This window comes from Octopus bimaculoides, chromosome 10 (assembly GCF_046866305.1).
Source record: "Octopus bimaculoides isolate indiv1 chromosome 10, ASM4686630v1, whole genome shotgun sequence".
NCBI classification, from domain to species: Eukaryota; Metazoa; Mollusca; class Cephalopoda; order Octopoda; family Octopodidae; genus Octopus; species Octopus bimaculoides.
This window is the reverse complement of record NC_142937.1, coordinates 14,736,001-14,755,851: the sequence shown is the minus strand read 5'-3', so window position 1 is coordinate 14,755,851 and position 19,851 is coordinate 14,736,001. Positions and strand designations below refer to the sequence as shown.

The window sequence follows — 19,851 nt, the reverse complement described above, 5'->3', positions numbered from 1 at the left end:
ACATTTGATTTTAATCCACCCACTGAGCTGCTGTAATAGAAATGTAATGTCCTTTACAAAGGAAGATATCGAGTTCCAGACCGACATCAATATTTTGATAGCGACGAGCTGGCAGAATCGTTAGCACGCTGGGCAAACCACTTAGAAGCATTTCGTCCGTTTTTACGTTCTGAGTTCAAATTCTGCCTTTCATCCTTTTCGTGTCGATTAAAATAAGTACCGATTTGAGCAGTGTGGTCGATGTAATCGATTTATCCCCTTCCCTTGAAATTGCTGGCCTTATACCAAAATTTGAAACTAATATTTTGATAGAGGCATGACAATACGGTAGCGGTATCCCTATATGGTAATATATTACTGATTACAGCTAGTAAAAAAACTATGTATCTAGAACAGTTAAATATTCTGATAGGGTTAGTTCTATTTCTGTCAAAAGTAATGGATCTCAGTCGGTTTCTACGATGAATAGTCAGTAGTTCGATCAAATGAGCTACTTGCTCATTGAACTAATGTATGAGTAGCCGAATATTCCATGTACAGGTGTAGCCTTAGTCTAATTCTCGGTTCTTTGAATTACATGTACAATCACACCAGAAGGGCTCCCACAAGTTTCTGTCCGCCAAGTCACAAGTCTTGGGTTGACTCAAGAATGTAACACACAGAAATCAAACCCAGGACCTCACGATTGTAAAATAAACTTCTTATGAATGTGTGTGTGCGCGCGCGTATGTTTGTGAGTGTGTGTAACCAAAACTTCAAACTCGGATACGAACTAGGGAACTAACTGCTAACATTTTCAACAAAGAATGGTTTATGATGTCAGCACAAGGGTAGCAATTTTAAAGGGAAGGAGTAGTCAATACCATTGACCCCGGTACTTGACTAGTTCTATTTTGTCGATACCAAAAGGGCGACAGGTAAAGATTATCTCGTTGGGTTTTAAATTCGGAACATAAAAAGACGGAATATACGCAAAGCATTTTTACCAACGATCTAACGATTCTGTCATCTTGCCGACCCAACTAGTTTATTTTCCCAACGTATATATATTACAAGACATTCTTCCTTCTTCAAGATCCCTTAACTAATGCAACCAGTCGTTGGGGTTCCACTCTAGACACTGTCATAGCCAGCCGTCTTTTGTTTTTGTTAGTAATCAATATTATACGCAACAAGTCGGAGAGCTGGTAGAATCGTTAGCACGACGGGCAAAATGCTTAGCACCATTTTGTCCGTCTTTACGTTCAAATTCCGCCGACTTTGACTTTACCTTTCAACCATTCATGGTCGATAAAATATGTATCAGTTGAGAACTGGGGTCGATGTAATCGACTTACCCACTGGCTTAAGATTGCTGGCCTTGTGCTAAAAATTAAAACCAATTTTATACACAGCAAACTGAAACGAAAAATAATGACCGACTGTAAATATGTTGCTCTTTGCTGCTTGAAAAAATATTATTCATTAAAAGTGATAATTAAATGAAATTTAACTTGCGTAACTCTATCATCGTAGGCGTATACTTCATTGACCAATTAGCTACAACTAATACAAACGTATCTTGGAATGTTTAAGTTTCATTGTTCCATTTTCCTTTGTAATGATTTCTTCTTACGTAAAAGAAAATAAAATAGGGGCAAACAAACAAACCACATTTTGTATTCCCAGGTTTAATAAAACGAAGAAAAATAAATCAATGCCAAAACAAAATTCTTCAAAGCTGTTTTTGAAAATTACATTGATTTACTCCGGACAAATATGAAGACACCTTCACATCTGTATTGGACAAATTGTTTACTTCAGCTGTAATTATCTCTGGAATGTGTTCCTGTCGTAGTATATAAAGCTTTCGATCGTCCTTTCTCGCTGGTTCAAACTCGCTTTCCCAAGTAGCGAGACCAAAGACCCATCTGATTGAAATATTTTTTACAAGAAAATATCAGTTGGAACTTAAGAAGGAACAAAGAAACCAAATTTACAACATTAAACAATCAGGATGGTTCCTAGGGCACCATCACTGTTCTCTGTTTTCTTGCTATTTCTTCTGGGATGTTTCAACCAAACCAACGCCCAGGAAAATAGGTAAAATTTTGATATAATTTGTTTCTTTGCATTGCATTTTTATTAGTATGCATCATGTACATGCACAGATGTAGGAACAAACACCTCTATTTCTCTCACGAATACACCTCATGTATGTATATACACACACACACATATGTATGTAAGTGTATCACATTCTGTGTTGCGCTGAAGCTCCCTCCTTGAGACCTATGTTAAGGATATACATGTCTGTTGAGTGCTCAGCCATTTGCACGTTACTTTCACGAGAAGGATGTTCCGTTGATCGGATCAACTGGAACGCTCGTCGTCGTAACCGACGGAGTGACAGTTATGACTTATTTTACTTATTCCACTGCTGCTACAATGGTCTTTTCTCTCTTCCAAATCATCTCTCTGGATATTCCATTTACTCGAGCTCACTCAACAATCACATCACATCTTTTAACTCATACGGTACCTCACTATCTGTCCGTCCGTCTATCTATCTATCTATCTATCTATCTATCTATCTATCTATCTATCTATCTATCTATCTATCTATCTATCTATCGCAATACATATACTAAATTGGACGCAGTCAAATGACAAACAAGTAAAAGAATATATATATATACACACATACATACATACATATACACATACATACATACATACATACATACATACATACACACACACATACATACATACATACATACATACAAGTGAGTGGACATATGAAAATAATACTCAATACGTTGGGCTGGAATAACGCATTTAATAACAGTTTGACAGAATTTTCGAACATCTGAGGAGGTAGACGTGTCTTACGAAGTAATGTGAGAGCTGAATCAAAGTGCTATAAATATATATGCAAATACGTACGTATGCATATATGCAAATACATATGTATGTATGTATGTATGTATGTATGTATGTATGTATGTATGTATGTATGCATGCATATGTGTGTTTGAATGTATATATATATATATATATATATATATATATATATATATATATATATATATATATATATATATATATATATATATGGGAGAATATACAAATAATAACAACAGACGAGGACAGGTGGTGTAAATAACAAAAGGATATATTAGTATGACGCTCGGGAATAAGGAAAGTCTTTGACGTTTCGAGCTACGCTCTTCAACAGAAAGAATACGGAGACAAGGAGAAAAACACGGAGAAAAAAAATTGAATAGCGTTCAGTCAACGGTCAATCATACATATATATATATATATATATATATATATATATATATATATATATATATATATATATTCTCACACTACATACGTATATCGCTATATACCTATGACGATAGCCACGTCTGAAATTAGAAAGAGAGCAAGACAATATTTTAGCCCTGTTCAGTTACAGACCTGTTACATATTGAGTACAAAAGCCAATTTGGAGTACAGCTAACATATATGTTGCACTTCACTGAAATATTTTCGAAAAATCCTAGACCGCGCCCCAGAGGGAGCCATTCGACTGATTGGCAAAGTTTCATTCACCAAGACTCTTCAACGAACAGCCTCACAGATGCATTATTTGCTCTCTGTATTGCTTATGCGAAGGCGTGTGGTTTAGTGGTTAGATTATTCAACTTACTATCGTAATGTCGTGAGTTCGATTCTTGATGGTGCGCTTTGTTCTTCAGCAAGACATTTTATTTCACGTTGCTCCAGTCCATTCAGCTGGCAAACATAAGTTGAACCTGTGATTCAAAGGACCGGCCTCTTTAGATCTGTGTTACACTGAATTTCACCGAGAACTACGTTAAGGGCCTGCATGTCCTTGAAGTGCTCATCCACTTACTCGTTAATTTCACAAGCAGGCTGTTCCATTGATTGAATCAACTGGAACACTCTTCACCATTTATGCTTTAGTTCATACATACATACATACATACATACATACATACATACATACATACATACATATATATATATATATATATATATATGTATGTATGTATGTATATGTATATATATATATATATATATATATATATATATATATATATATATATATATATATATATATATATATATATATATATACACATACACTTTCTCAATACATTTATAATCATCATAAACACACTAACGTACAGACATAAACTTCTTGTAAATCTGGTTCGTTGTCCTCTTCATTTTAAAGTATACAACATCATACATGTTGTTTAAACTAACCATGAACTAAAAAAAATAGCGCCATTTTAATATTCTTTTCTACTCTAGGCACAAGGCCCGAAATTTTTGGGTAGGGGACCAGTCGATTAGATCGACCACAGTACGCAACTGGTACTTAATTTATCGACTCCGAAAGGATGAAAGGCAAAGTCGACCTCGGCAGAATTTGAACTCAGAGAGTAAAGACAGACGAAGCGCCATTTTAAAATTATCATTTTCGTTGTAAAAGATGGCTCTCATCTGTCACTCAATTTGCTCAATAGACTATTTTAATTTGATATCACAAAGTAAACTTTTACTTTATTTGTTTTATATTTTATTGTATTCATTTTTATTCAACACAATCCCTTTAGTTTGTTTGATAATGCTAAATTCTGCATCTTGATTGCAATTTCTGAAGGCTGTTATTTACCCCCAATCATTCTTAATCAAATAGGCGTGCGGTGAAAAGTGTCCCAACAATATCTATCCCTTCCTAAGGCGGCGAGCTGGCAAAAACGTTAGCACACCGGGCGAAATGCTTAGCGGTATTTCGTCTGTTTTTACGTTCTGAGTTCAAATTCCGCCGAGGTCGACTTTACCTTTCATCCTTTCGGGGGTCGACAAATTAAGTACCAGTTGCGTACTGGGTCGATCTAATCGACTGGCCTCTACCCCAAAATTTCGGTCTTGTGCATAGAGTAGCAATAATATCTATCCTTTCTTTTTTATTTAGACATAGAATACCCTTATATTACATTATCCAGTGTGTTCCTTTTTAAATACAGCAGAATGTAATTTAAGAGGGATTTGGCGACTATTTCTGGCAAGTTGAATAAATACGCGGAAGCTTCCCTATTGGTTGCTATTTATCAACTAAACTAATCAGGCTGCCGTATGACGAGGTGCTCATTTTATCAACCTCGAAGGATGAAAGGCAAAGTCAATCTCGGTGGAATTTGAACTCAGAACGTTAAGCCGGACAAAATGCCACTACGCATTTAATCTGGTGTGCCAACGATTCTGCCAGCTTGCCGCTTTTCATCTATATTGATAACTAGCTGGTGTACTCGGTAATTCCCGGGGGGTAAAGATGTTCTATTTAAACGCCTTATTATTCTGATATAAAAAAAGCAATTTCGTTATAACTGCCACAAAAGGTGTATTTTCCGTCGCGATAATGTACAAAAAACTGTCAGCTGGAGGTGGGAGAGATTGTCGGAGGTTGGCGAGAGAGACTGCCGGAGGTTGGCGAGAGAGGTTGTCGGAGGGAGAGGCATCGTTGTTCCAAAATTTCAGTCTTGCAGGGCTTCGTGATACACAATGTTTTTTGTTTTGCCTTTGGGTGCCTAGATGAATAAATTTTCCGGATTACCAACTCTAGAGCATCCGACATAGAACTGTCCGTGAGAAAAAGCAGGATTGGGACACACTTATTAAATACGTTCTGGAATCAAAAATTTATCTACCGTCATCGAAAAAGTTTAACTGAAAAAATGCAGAATAATCGGAGTTATGAGCATTCAAAGGGTAATCAAATTTAATTGAAAACCCTTCATGCATTGCCAGCATTTAGTTATTTGGAGATGTTGAAAAAATGTTTATTAATGCAATGTGTAAATTAGTTACAGCAATATGTATATAACTGTTTAGATATTGAAGTAGAATAGACGAAGAATAATTGTTTGATTTAGTAAATATCAAATATAATGAATCGTAGACTTACTTGAGATCGCCGTTAGAGCAGCTTGTGAAGTAGCAGTATCTACGTGGAATTTTAAAGGTTAACTTTATCAAGGCTAATTTATTAAAGCTAATATATAAATGTAGTATATTTATAAGCGCAAAAAAGTATGTATGTGTATAAATGTATGCATGAAGTCTTTAAGGTTTAAGATTCAAATCATGAAAGTGTAATAATAAGGTTTAGCAGTTCAAAACTGTGAGTAGTGAAATGCAGAATTAGGTCCGCTGATTGTGAGAGTCAAATATTGATAGCTTTGTTACAAACTGACAATTGTAATTGCAGATGCTATGGATTTTTCCCTTGGGTGTTTAAATAAAATATATTAGTTATATGTAGTAGATATAAGGATCCCTTCCAGGGAACCTATTATCGATTTTTTTCAACTATCTAAGTATATCACAAGGTTTCATCAAAATCGATAAAACGATATTGGTGGAGTTAGCTAATAACTCCACAAACAAACACACCAACAGACAGAATTTCCCACATATGTGGTAGATAACAGTCTCCAAGCACCAAAGGGCTTTTTGAGGGCCGGCATTTAGATCTAGCTTCAGAGCTGATGATCTGGTATTTATTCTAGACATTTTGGTAAATTGACGTATGTTCAATAACGTGTTCAGACAAGAAATCCATAGAAAGGTCTGCTGCAGATTTGAAATCCAGACTTACGGAGTGAATTTCTAATACTCAATCTTCTCAGTCATTCCAGTCAATCTAATACTCTATCTTCTCAGTCAGTCTGTGCAGCTATGTTACACTTTTCTCAGTTCGGTTATGACGTTACTAGAGTGTAGCTAACTTAGGTTATCATGAATCATAAGATAAGTCTTAGTAGCAAGTTTTTACTAAGGTGGCGAGCTAGCAGAGTCGTTAGCACGCCGGGCGAAAATGCTTACCGGCATTTAGCCCATCTTTACGTTCTGAGTTCAAACCGGTTGAATATTGGGTTCAATGCAATCGACTTACTCCCTTCCTCCGATATTGCTGGCCGTGTGCACCAAAATTTGAACCCATTACTATTTTTCTAATTCCAGAAATAAGTAAGATATTTTCTAAAATAAATTCACTCACTAATTTGACAAGAGATTACGCTATTATCGTTATTGCTAACGTTGGTTGAGCAGACCGATGATCAAAGGCAGTCTAAACATGACTATCCAATTATTTTTATAAATAACGCATCCCCCTACCGCAAAACTACGTTACTGTGCCCCTTTCTATTTTAAGACAGTAAGATTTGATGTGAAGAAAATATAGTTGCTATTTCTAGTAAGTCAAGTGATGGCCTCCTTGGTTCGTTGGCGAGAGATATATATAATGGATAGAGAAGCAAATTTCTAAAACTTTAAATCATCATTAAATTTGAAAGAACAAGAGCAATAGAAATATAGGCGAAACATATTTAATATAATTTTTATTAGATAAATTCTGAATATCACTAAAACTGAATCCTTTATTATTGGATTAATAAAGCAGCAAGCAAATTCCATTTAAAACTGGGTTCACAATAAAAATCATTAAAGAATAAAACTCTTATCTTCTAAGATTCGTTAGTCTAAGATTAGCGTGAAAATGCTTGCATGTTGAGTAATATTGTTACAATAATAGTATTATATTTCCAACAATATTAAATATTGTCTAAAGGCGGCGAGCTGGCAGAAACGTTAGCACGCCGGACGGAATGCTTGGCGGCATTTCGTCTGCCGCTACGTTCTGAGTTCAAATTCCGCCAAGGTCGACTTTGCCTGTCATCCTTTCGGAGTCGATTAACTAAGTACCAGTTAAGCACTGGGGGTCGATATAATCGACTTAATCCGTTTTTATGTCCTTGTTTGTCCCCTCTGTGTGTAGCTCCTTGTGGGCAATAAAGAAATAAGAAGCGTTAGCACGACGGGCGAAATTCTTAGCGGTATTTCGTCTGCCTTAACGTTCTGAGTTCAAATTCCGCCGGGATAGACTTTGTCTTTCATACTTTCGGAGTCGATAAATTAAGTACCAGATATTCCCTCGCAGATTTGCTGAATATTTATTTGTAATACAAGGTATTTTTCGTGATTCTTAGTTTGAAGCCAGCAAAGGGATATGTTCATGGATATGAAAAGCAAACTAGAAGACTATCGTAATGATAAATTGAAAACTGTGTGAAATATTATAGAAAATAAAAGCGGGAAGATGAATGTCTAAGTTAAGAAAAATGAAACTAAATCGATTCTTTTCTTCTTTTCGATTTCTTTAAGAGAAATTAAACACGTAATTACAGAAACAAATTTCTAAAGACCTGTATTTTCTTTTCTTCCAGACATTTTTGCAAGGATACAATCCAGACTTTGGTAAACACAACGAGAAGAGTCATAGAAACAGAAATACTTGATTTCGAACGATGTGCTAGAGTGAACGAAGATCGAAACATGGAAATTTTGGAATACAAGGCCGAAAAAGGTTTCTGCAAAATTAGATGGTGAGTGAATTTTCCCCCCTTTTTTTGACGTAGAAATGCTGTAAAATGGTGGGTAGCTCCTACGAAACTGTATGTGAGCAGTGTCAATGACCGATTGATTTACTTATCGTAAATGCGACTTTTGGCCGCAGTCAATGAACTAAAGAAAGCTGGGCCCACATATTATATGATGATGGAGAACTAATGGCCTGTCAAATGTTAGGCGACATTTTCATTTTGTACAGGTGTTACAAAGTTCTAGTAAATTACAGGCAAGCTGTGCCTACACTTGCGTAGTGTGTGCTGCCTGGGGTGGCCCTTCAGTTTGCCGCCCCCGGACCCCACAAAAAAAATACCACATATTGCCTACAGCAGACCCAAAAGTGGTGCCCCTTTAAAAGTGCCGCCTGGGGCGGACCGCCCCTACCACCCTGGTTACGCTAGTGTGCGTCCAAGTAAATTCCAGAAAAGTTTGTAGTGGTGCGAAATTATGGCCGCCATTAAGGAAGTACAATCTACGCATGCGCAAGGGACTTGCCTTCCTGGAAGCCCCTCGAGTGCGCATGCGTAGTAAAACCAGTACTTAAAGCGCTACTTTCGTTTTCTAACCCTCTTCAGCATGATACCTTCGACTTGACAGCAACTTGCTTCTTTGGCATGCATCAACGAAGCTCTTAACCTTCCAATGCCGATTACAAGTTAACCAGCGACTACTAAGCTGAATGACACAGGATTTGTAAAACCAAGCATCACCAAAAATAAAACTTATTTTATTATGTTGTTAATTGTTCTACTGTTTCTTAATATATACTTTTGTTGAAAGGTGATAGAGAGAGACTAATGTCTCTATTGCAACTCTCAAGTTGCAATAGAGACATTTTACAAGTTCAACTTTTAGAAAAGCTTACTGAACTTTGGATACAACTCATGCTTGCTACTTTTAACTGCAACCGTCAATCTGAAATAGGAAGGTCTTAGCTAGGCTTACTTGCTCTAAGTATACAATGTAGAGACAAAGTGTTCACTGATAAACCCGTCGCAGGAGATTGTATTCAAGAGCTAGACAAATATCAACGAATTTAAAAGGCTAACTCCAAAGATACATTTATTTTTCAAGAATGGCAAAATCAAGCGTAAGCTTAACGTAATCGTGTTGAAACCTCACCAAAGTATATTTAACTTTTTAATCATATAATTCTCCGTAAAGAATAATATAATATCACTTTGTCACTGTCAACGCGTCTGAAATGTAACAGTTTAAGTCTTTATTGTTGTTTGTACAGTATTCATTCAAGTAATTCTATAGTTGACAGTGACTCGGGAACCCCCTAAAATTTTTAGCGAGGCAATGAAAAAGCTTTGAACATTCTCCTGAAACATTTCATCACCAAAATGAACGAACGTAGAAACAATTGAACTGATTTGAAGCATTAATTTTCAAAACGACGGGGCTGTTGGAACGTAACTCGGTCGTTAAATGAGTTACGTTCCAACAGCCCCGTCGTTAAACGAATATTCATAGGGTACGTACTATTTTTTTTTATAGGTATAGTGTACTGTACGTACATTTAAAAACAGAATACCGTATTGTATAAAGTATATGCAGTACAGGGCCAAGAATCACTAACATAAATTGTTGAAAAATGAATAAGTAACAGTAAGATTGTCACAAGGAAAACCTTAAAAGTTAGGATATGGATACTGTATTATTGTAGCTCAGACATCGTAAGTATGTTTGTGATTCCAGGCCCAGCACATAAGATGCCTAATAAACTTTTCTCAGGATGGGTGCTCGGGATGAGATGCCGTCACGACGGCAGTTCTCGTACAGCGCACAATACGACAAAGTTTTTAAGTTTTTATATTTTGTAAAATACGTAATGACAGCTCGTAAAGTTCGTCGTAACTCCGAGTGGTCGTTAAATAGGTAGGTCGTTAAATGAGGACAGTCTGTATGTATATATATATATATATATATATATATATAAACTGGCACTGTCGGTTTTGACGATCAACGGGACAGCCTACTTTTGAAATTAATATGTAAGTGGCTGAGTACTCCACAAACGTAGCTCTCAAGGATATTCAGCATGACACAAAATGTGACAACGCTGGCCATTTGAATTACAGGTACAGCTCATTTTTACCAGCTGAGTGAATTGGAGCAACGTGAAATAAAATGTCTTGCTTAAGAACTCAACATGCTACAAGGAACAAACTCACAAAATCGTGAGCTGAAGTAACCAAGCTACACGCGCACACATTTATATTGAACCCAAATACTAACTTTAAGTCTATATTTTATTTCTTTCAGGAACCACATTGTTCAAAAACCAAGCAGAGAACTTCGCAATATCACAGTTGATGTGTGTTGCAAAGGTTGGTCCGGAGAAAACTGCGACCAAGGTAATTAGATTATAAGAATTCAGACAGCTTTGTTTTGATGTAACTATATTACAAAAGTAGCTTATTAAATAATTTACATTTCGACACACATCTTGCTCTGACCTTGTACTGTTGTTTGTGTTATTGCTGAAATATTTGGCTGTTACATTTACCAGCTTGAATAACAACAAAAATTCCCCCATCACTTTCTGTTTCATTTCTCTGCCTACGTAAATGTAGACTTTCAAAAAAAAAAAAAAAAAAAGAAATACAGACACACATACACAAAGCTATTTCTTTCTTATCAAAGTTTCGAACGAATGTAGTTTAACTAACGTGATTTAAGTTTTTGTTACAATCCTTCAGTGGAGGCGCAATGGCCCAGTGGTTAGGGCAGCGGACTCGCGGTCATAGGATCGCGGTTTCGATTCTCAGACCGGGCGTTGTGAGTGTTTATTGAGCAAAAACACCTAAAGCTCCCCGAGGCTCCGGCAGGGGATGGTGGCGAACCCTGCTGTACTCTTTCATCACAACTTTCTCTCACTTCCTGATTCTGTTGTGCCTGTAATTCAAAGGGTCAGCCTTGTCACACTGTGTCACGCTGAATATCCCCGAGAACTACGTTAAGGGTACACGTGTCTGTGGAATGCTCAGCCACTTGCACGTTAATTTCACGAGCAGGCTGTTCCGTTGATGGGATCAACTGGAACCCTCGACGTCGTAACCGACGGAGTGCCAAAAAAAAAACAACAACAACAACAATCCTTCAATTGACATTGTGTAAATCTGGTTACTGTATGTTGCGTTAGAGACAATGAGTCCCGATTTTGGATATGTAATTAAAAAAAAAAGTTTGTGTACTCACCAGAGTGGTTTGGCCATATGGAGAATGGTAAGAAGGGTGATGAAGGCAGAGGTGGTAGGCATGGATGGAGTGAGGAAAGCTTTGATGGTTAGAGGATTGGAATGAAAGAGGCAAGAGAGTTTATAAGTGATAGGAAAGCTTGGAGAGTGTTTTTGTATGGATGAGTGAATTGATGTTGCTTAAAGGGATATGGAAAAAAACATGATGCGGCGGGGGTAAACCAGCATATGCTGTTGGGCCCTGCTGCTGATATTGGAGGTTTCTTTCTATGTCTTGACTCAAGCATAGGATATGGCTCGCCTCTTTGAGCTGGGAAATGAATGGAATGTCTGGTGTGTGTTTTGTTGTGACTACCCTCTCCTATGGGGAATTTAGGCCTTGGTATATAAAAAAAAGAAGGCTGTGAGCTGGCACAATTACTGCTGCAATGGAAGAAATGCTTTGCAGCATTTATTCCAACTTTATGTTCTGGGTTCAAATGCCACCAGGACTGACTTTGCCATTTATCTTTTCGGGGCTGATAAAATAAGTACCAACTGAACCTTGGGCTTGATGTAATTGACTTACCCCTTCCCTTGAAATTGCTGGCCTTGAGCCAAAATTTGAAACCATTATTAAGCTGTAGTTTGGAACATAAACGAATATGAAAGTTTTAATTTAGATCAATCTAAAATTCATAGTTTGTAGCATAGAATCAATTGTGCTCTTGAGTGGTTTGGTGTCAAAAGGTTTAAGAAGTTTCTTCATTGGTGTCATTGTATAAATTCTGTATATTCATTCTGTGTTTATATATCTTCTTGCTATTCTCCCTCACATTCATATAAAGTGAGGTAGCCATGTATCTCCTCCACAACATGTTACCTGAGCTTGTCTCTCTCTCTATCATACTTTAGCCTTCAACATCTGACATAAAGCATACCTTGTGCTGTTGCAAAAACACATCTGCTTGTTTCTTTCTTTTGTCTTGTAACTTAGTTGGTGACCTCATTAATGCTGGTTTCATGAAAAAAGCACCCAGTATATGCTGTAAAGGGGAGAGCATCCAACCATAGAAACCATGCCAACATTGGAACCCAACATAGCCCTGTGTCTCATTTGATCCTGTCAAACCATCCAATACATGGCAGCATGGAAAATGGACACTAAATGATGATGCTGATGTTATATGTATGTATTTGCCTTTGTATGACCAATTTCATTTTCTAATTTTAGCTGTTTGCAGCCGGCCTTGTCAACATGGCAGCAAATGTATTGGTGACAACAAATGTGACTGCTCTAATACTGGATACCAAGGAGACGATTGCTCTGAGGGTAAAGAAATATATTTACAAACATATTCACTAAATGGAATAAATTAGTAAACTAGGTGTTAAAATACTTGTGGTAGCAAACCAAGAAATTATAGTTTAAAACATTGAAAGTACAAAAATCCCATTATCTTAATCATTGTTAAAAAACTACAAGCGAGATAACCTCAAAGTTTACATTGATTAAATTTAATTAAAATAAAATAGAATACATTGAGAAGTGAACATGATATTTGGCAATACAATGAAAATTCCAGATTTGTTTTGGTGTTATTGGACTGAGTTTGCCATGAGAGAGAGGAAACCCTTTCCTGTTCTTCAAGCAGTGCTTTCTCTGGACAGAATATCCTAATACACCAAAGTTATGATAGTCCACTTCAACGCCTAATATTCTTAGGTGATGGTCCTCATTAATTTTCGAGGAACACTACATTTATATGTATTAATATCTATAGCTATCTATCTATCTATCTATCTAGGCAAGTGAGAGCATAATCTGTGATCTCTGCCAGAAGTGTAGCCAGCTCACTAATCCGTATCTTTACTTCATTGGACACTAAAAACCCTGCTTGCGAAAACCTGTTGAGGCAAGTGAATTTGAAATCTGAAATTGAAATCGAACCGAATCCGATGACTGGCACCCATGCCAACCTCTCCTTCATTGGACACTAAACTCTGCTTGCGAAGACCTGTTGGGGCAAGTGAAATCATAATTGAACCATACTCGATGACTTGTCACCGCGCCAGTGAAGCACTAACAGCACCGTCGAGTGTGTTCATTGCCAGAACAACTGTCTGGCTTCTGTGCTAGTGGTCCGTAAATAGCACCATTAGAGCGTAATCGTTACCAGCATTGCCTCCTAGCACTTGTGCTGGTGGCATGTTTAGAAAATCATTTGAGCGAGGTTATTGCCAGTGCCGCTGGACTGGCTCCCGTGCAGGTGGCACGTAAAAGACACCTTTTTGAGCGTGGCTGTTGCCAGTACCGTGTGACTGGCCCTCGTGCTGGTGGCACGTAAAAGCACCCACTACACTCTCGGAGTGGTTGGCATTAGGAAGGGCATCCAGCTGTAGAAACTCTGCCAGATCAGATTGGAGCCTGGTGCAGCCTTCTGGCTTGCCAGTCCTCAGTCAAATTGTCCAACCCATGCTAGCATGGAAAGTGGACGTTAAACGATAATGATGATGATGATGATATATATATAGTAGAATAATAAAGAGAAAGTTCCTGGTACAGTATTATATATATTTGAATGAATGAGTAGAAATGGGTTTTTTGAGGGGATAATTTTATTTTAATGTTAATAATAATGTTTAAATAAAAATTATCCCCTAAAAAAAGCCATCTCTACTCATTCCTTCAAATATATATATCTTTTCATATATTTATTTGTATAACCATTTGCATAAAAAGACAAACACTCATTGTAAAATTAGAGCATTTGAGTAAAATTTAGTGAAATACATTATGATAAATACTACACTCTTCATACTTTGAGTCACTAGAAGGTTTCATTTAAGATTCTTTTGATAAAATCATATTTCATGTCTCTAGAAAGGATCTGGTTTTATTTTGCAGCTATTTGTGTTAGGCCTTGTCGGAATGGAGGTCGTTGCATCGAACCGAATGTATGCCAGTGTTCCAAAGAATACAGTGGAAAATATTGTGAAATTCCTGTCTGTGAACCTCCCTGTGTACATGGTTATTGCATTGAACCAAACAAATGCAAATGCTTCCAAAGTTATACTGGACCAACATGTGCTGAAGGTTTAGTAACATTGTTTTTATAATACTTCCAACTTACTTTCTTTTAGTGACTGTGTGGTAAGAAGTTTGTTTCTTAATCACATGGTTCTGGATTTAGTCTCACTGCTATAGTCCTAGGCCAATCAAAGCCCTATAAGTGGATTTGGAAAATGGAAACTGAAAGAAGCTCATTGTGTGTGTGTGTGTGTGTGTATCTTTGTATTTGTGTTTGTCCCCCCACCATCACTTAACAGCTGGTGTTAGCTGGTTTATGTCCCTGTAACTTAGCAGTTTGGCAAAAACAGTCCAATAGAATAAGAACCAGGCTTAAGAAAAACAAGTGGTGAGGTCGATTTGTTTGACTAAAAATTCTTCAAGGTGGTGCCCCAGCATGGCCACATTCTAATGACTGAAACAAGTAGAAGATAAAAGATTGTTCATTGTTGTACATTAATAGTTTAATTAATTCAATGATTATTAAAAAAAAAGAAATGATTTAGCAGATGAAAGTTAGCAAAGGTCATGACCTTGTAGATGATTTCTGCTGGGGTGGAAAGGGAAGGCAGTTCATCCTGGGAAGCACTTTGATGGGAGCAGAACTTTCAGGTCTGCTCCCATAAATCCGGATAAGCTTGGGGGCCAATGCTGATGGCAATTCAAAGGCTGCTGCAGGCAGTTTGTTTACATTCACATTACTTAGCAGTTTGACAAAAAAAAGTGGCATACAGAATGAGTACTAGACTTAAAAAAAACAACAACAAAATAACTGAGGTCAACTTGTTTAATTAAACACATCAAGATGGTACCCCAGCATGGCCACAGTCCAGTGACTGAAACAAGTAAAAGATAAAAGATAAATCTATCATCGATAGGGCATGAATTGTCAACTTTTTAGCTTGTTAGCATTGGCTAGAAAAGGCCAATTAGTTAATCAGTGTCTGAAAAGCAGAGTGTGACATGAATTTGTCTTAAAATTTAAATGAATGTTACAAAAGACAGGATGGGGATAAATAAATAAATTAATTGTTTTAAATATTTCTATGGATCTCATGTTAGAACTGTATTTCCCCATTAGTTTCCATTTACAAATGTCAAATGTGGGTGGTTGATGAATCTATTTCTATGTTCTGCAACTATTACTGACTTTCAATGGTGTCAAGATTTCTAAGTATAGTTGATAATGTAATTACTAACGATATTAATAGTAGAAAATGAAGGTAATGTACAGAATTAAGTGAACAGTAAAACTGAAACAAATGTACAGGTTTTGATGAATGGATTAATTGTTAGAATCATTTCTACTTGAGAGGAAAACTGAATGTGTCTAAATCAGTTTGTTTGAGGAGAAATGAAACTGGAAAGTTTCTAATTACCAAAGATCATCAATATAAAACATAATGAGAATAAATGAAGAAGTCAATGTAGCAAGAACTAATGAAGTAGACGAAAATTTTTATATCAGTTATGGTTTACTTTAAGAAAGTAGGAAGTTTTTTGCTTTTAAGCCTCCAAAGTTTATTAATACCATTTTTGGAATAGTGGATCTCGAAGCAGATAAAGAAGCTATAAATAATGGTTTGAAATTTTGGTATAAGGTCAGCAAGTTCAGGGGAGGGTTAAGTCGATTATATTGACCCTAGTGCTCAACTGGCATTTATTTTATCAACCCCGAAAAAATGGAAGGCAAAGTTGACCTTGATGGAGTTTGAACTTAGAATGTATTGCCATGAAGCTATAAATAATAGCATATAATTATTGGCTTATAAACCCTTTAGACAGAACCCACAACTTCTGTAAACATGACAGGCTTTCTACCATTTGGCTAAAGCAATCCTTTGAATTTGCCTGTGCATTTTAGAAACTCTATCCTTACTAGTGGGAATTGTATGTTGTTGATATCATAAGAATTTATAAACTTTGAGAGAATGTTAAATAAATCTCTTTCAGAATGATAGATCTTGAAGCAGATGAAGAAGTTATAAATGATAGCAGGCAAATATTGGGTTAAAAACTCCTTGGATAGAAAAAGCTGGAAACTGTTTGAGATATGCCATTCTAGAAAAGAATTGTTTAATGCTCTCATGAAGTTTATAAATTCTTATGCCACCAAAAGTTTGTCTTTTAGGATTTAATTTTTTCATCTTTAACAAATTCTGCTTCAGAGGATTGCGGTGGAGAATGTATGAATGGAGGCAGTTGTAATCAATATGGCCAATGTACTTGTCGGTATGGTTTTACAGGAGAATTTTGTCAACGCCGTGAGTATTTTTTTCACTCTTTCTGAAATATGTAACTTTTCAATTATTAAAACACATTAATTTCTCAATAGCTTACTGGAGCCACAGACAAATATATTGAGATAAATCCTTCTTTAAATGTCATGTTCTTTGATAATGGCTATTTTTCAGACTTAATAGATTCAATTACCCATGCTTTTAACCCTTTAGCATCCAGCTTACTTTGTCAAACATTATTCTTATTTATTCTAATTGGTTTGAATTAATCATACATTATCTCATAGTTTTAAGATTTCAATGACGTGATTGTATATTTTTAGAATGACATTGTAGGGTAGGTGTGAGTGGCTGAGTCTGGCCAGTTTGAACATAAAATGTGTAGAATATTTGGGCCTGATATGGTCAGTTTAAATGCCAAAGGGTTAATGATCTTTTATTTGGTGGAAATCTTTGAGTGGAGATAAAGAATTGTGAATTTTGGATGTTATGGTTTAAAGTTTATAAAGCATCACGAAGTGCATCAACACAACCAGCACAAGATATGCTGGTGTTCAGAGTATCAGAAATTTGGTGATGGTAGCATGGAAAATGAAAAGTAAGCCTGATAAAGATATGCATGAGGTTGTTAATGCTGTTGTGTTATTCTTGAATTAATCTTAATTTTGTAGATATAACATTCTTTTCCTATTCATCCAAATTCTTTAGAAATCCTTTGCTTTTGTTGTAATTTGTTTCATTAAGAAATAAAGAGCTCAGATACAGAAGGGACACGTAAAGATAGAAAATTCAGAATTCTCAGCAACTCTATCATCACTTACTGTTCATGTACACATATTATGAGGTTCAGCTAAACATCTGCTTGCTTAGATATATGCATGTAGTAATACCAAGAATGCATCATGCAATCTACTTCTGACATTCATCTAAAGCCATACATTCAGGATCCAAATTAACTGGTGCAAGCTCTCCATCAAATCTGATGTTTAAATTGTGGTTAATTGTTTCAAAGTTATCAACACTGCAGTATACAAAGTAAAATGACTGCATCACTTTATGGATTAGAACCATGATGTAAAGGTATAGAGTGATGAGGCCTTCATAGTGCTTTAGCTCAATAATCTTGTCAAAGTTTCTATTTGGTAAACACAGTTGTGTGAATCTTGACATGGATGATATCATCTCATGATTATTCAGTACCTCTTAGGGTTTTATACTGCTGACTCCAGATCTATAGAATAGTTTGAAAAGCTAATCTAAACAATAGTTAAGTGTGCATGAACATTACTAATGTAGAGTGCATTAAACACTAAGTAAACATAATTATGCAGTTATTGATTAATATTATCACATCATTTACCAGTAGGCACAAAAGATAACTCTGGACATTATTCCGTTCTAGTCTAACCTCAGGGATTCTCAAAAGTTCAGCTTTATGTTAACATCCACAGGGCAGCTAATTTCCACGACCATGCACAGTTTCTCTTCTCTATCCCAAATCATTATATCAGGTCTGTTGTGCTTACATTTTATTGAGGTCTTCACTGGTACATTCCACCAGTATTCCTTTTTATCATGAGTGGCTATGGCTTCTACCAAACTGGGTTCTTATTTCTTTGTCCTCCAGGTTATCCTTCCGATGGATTTCATTATAGAGTGTCCTAGTTACAACATCATTTCTCATCGGTAGATAATACCATGATGACATTTTTGGACAATTGCTTATGATGTAGGTGATACCTTCGGTGTTAACTCCACAAAGTCTGCATCAGTTGTCACATTTTACGGCTTTTCCTGCATCTCTATCTCTTTTGTACATCAGGTACTTAGTTGAGATTTCCTGTTCCTGGATTGCAAATGCATACTCTTCAAGGTGGAAGGTAATAATCTGGCTGTTGGTCAAATATGTATGTATATAAATGGATAATAAAACAAATGGTTTACATTTGGTAGCTTACCGGTAAAGCACAGTCAGTTTTACAGTGATCGTTAGGTATCTGGCAAATTAAAGATGAACACCTATGTATGTATGTATGTGTGTGTGTATGTATGTATGTATGTATGAATGAATGAATGAATGAACGAATGAATGAATGAAGAAAAAAATTAATGATTTTTACCTTTTTCACTCTCTAGCTGTCTGTGATGTGCCATGTTTAAATGGTGGTACATGTTTCGCACCAAACCATTGTACTTGCCCACCTGGTTTCACTGGAGCTACCTGTGCTATCAGTAAGTATAACTGCTTCTCTCTGGACTTTTTCTTCTTTCCTCTTTCTGACAAAGAGCCATGCTCGAAACATTACATCTCTTCTTTTTTTCCATCTTAAATAACTGTCTCTGAACATCAATCTAATATATTCACTAATATATGCATGTTCTTTTGACTTTTGTTGTCTTACCTGTTTTTGTTTTTAATTCTGTGTATGTGTGTGTGTGTGTGTGTGTGTGTGTGCGTATGTATATATAAATAAACACTTAAACATTTACCTTTGTGGTCTTGGATCAAATTTGAAGAGAATATTGTTTTTAATACTAAGTTTTTAATCAGTTTTATGTTTTTGAGAAATTATATAGAGATGTAAACAGTGGAAACAATATATTTTAAAAAATTGTTTAAAACCAATTTGTTGATTAAAGATAGTTTTCAAAAATTCTAACCAAAAATTTAAGAAGCATCTACTGATTTCATAATTATAGAAATAAATTTAAAATCAAGAATTAAATCATGTATTCTTTCTTTGTTATAACACATGGCAGGTCAGTGAACTGATGGCCTTGAGCAAAATATCTTGTAGTACATGTTCCATTCTTTATATTCTGATTGCAAATCATGTTGAGGTAAACTTTGTGTTTTAGCCTTCTGGGGCTTAAAATAAAG

The 19,851-nt window shown here is 36.1% G+C and overlaps 2 protein-coding genes across 2 annotated transcripts in view; both read left to right on the top strand.

The window, feature by feature from the left end:
- Window positions 1–1,868: 1,868 nt before the first annotated feature.
- On the top strand, window positions 1,869–19,199 carry LOC128248911 (uncharacterized). The gene is made up of 7 exons (XM_052971233.2): window positions 1,869–2,082; window positions 8,295–8,453; window positions 10,747–10,838; window positions 12,895–12,993; window positions 14,569–14,757; window positions 16,899–16,994; window positions 19,107–19,199. Exons 3-6 carry the CDS (start codon window positions 10,797–10,799, stop codon window positions 16,920–16,922), a joined length of 354 nt encoding a protein of 117 aa, XP_052827193.2. The 5' UTR covers window positions 1,869–2,082; window positions 8,295–8,453; window positions 10,747–10,796; the 3' UTR covers window positions 16,923–16,994; window positions 19,107–19,199.
- The window catches only part of LOC149133442 (von Willebrand factor-like), a 32,528-nt gene continuing 29,620 nt past the window's right edge, over window positions 16,944–19,851 (top strand). The window contains exons 1-2 of the mRNA XM_089359093.1: window positions 16,944–16,998; window positions 19,107–19,202. Of these exons, the coding sequence (XP_089215219.1) occupies window positions 16,944–16,998; window positions 19,107–19,202 (151 nt within the window). The remainder of the gene's footprint in view (window positions 16,999–19,106; window positions 19,203–19,851) is intronic.

Excerpts from the sequence above, each read along its gene's own strand:
- LOC128248911 (XM_052971233.2), top strand. The coding sequence starts at position 10,797 with ATGTGTGTTGCAAAGGTTGGTCCGGAGAAAACTGCGACCAAG. Across the intron at positions 10,839-12,894 it reads CGGAGAAAACTGCGACCAAG|CTGTTTGCAGCCGGCCTTGT; the intron begins GTAATTAGATTA and ends TTCTAATTTTAG. Across the intron at positions 14,758-16,898 it reads TGGACCAACATGTGCTGAAG|AGGATTGCGGTGGAGAATGT; the intron begins GTTTAGTAACAT and ends ATTCTGCTTCAG.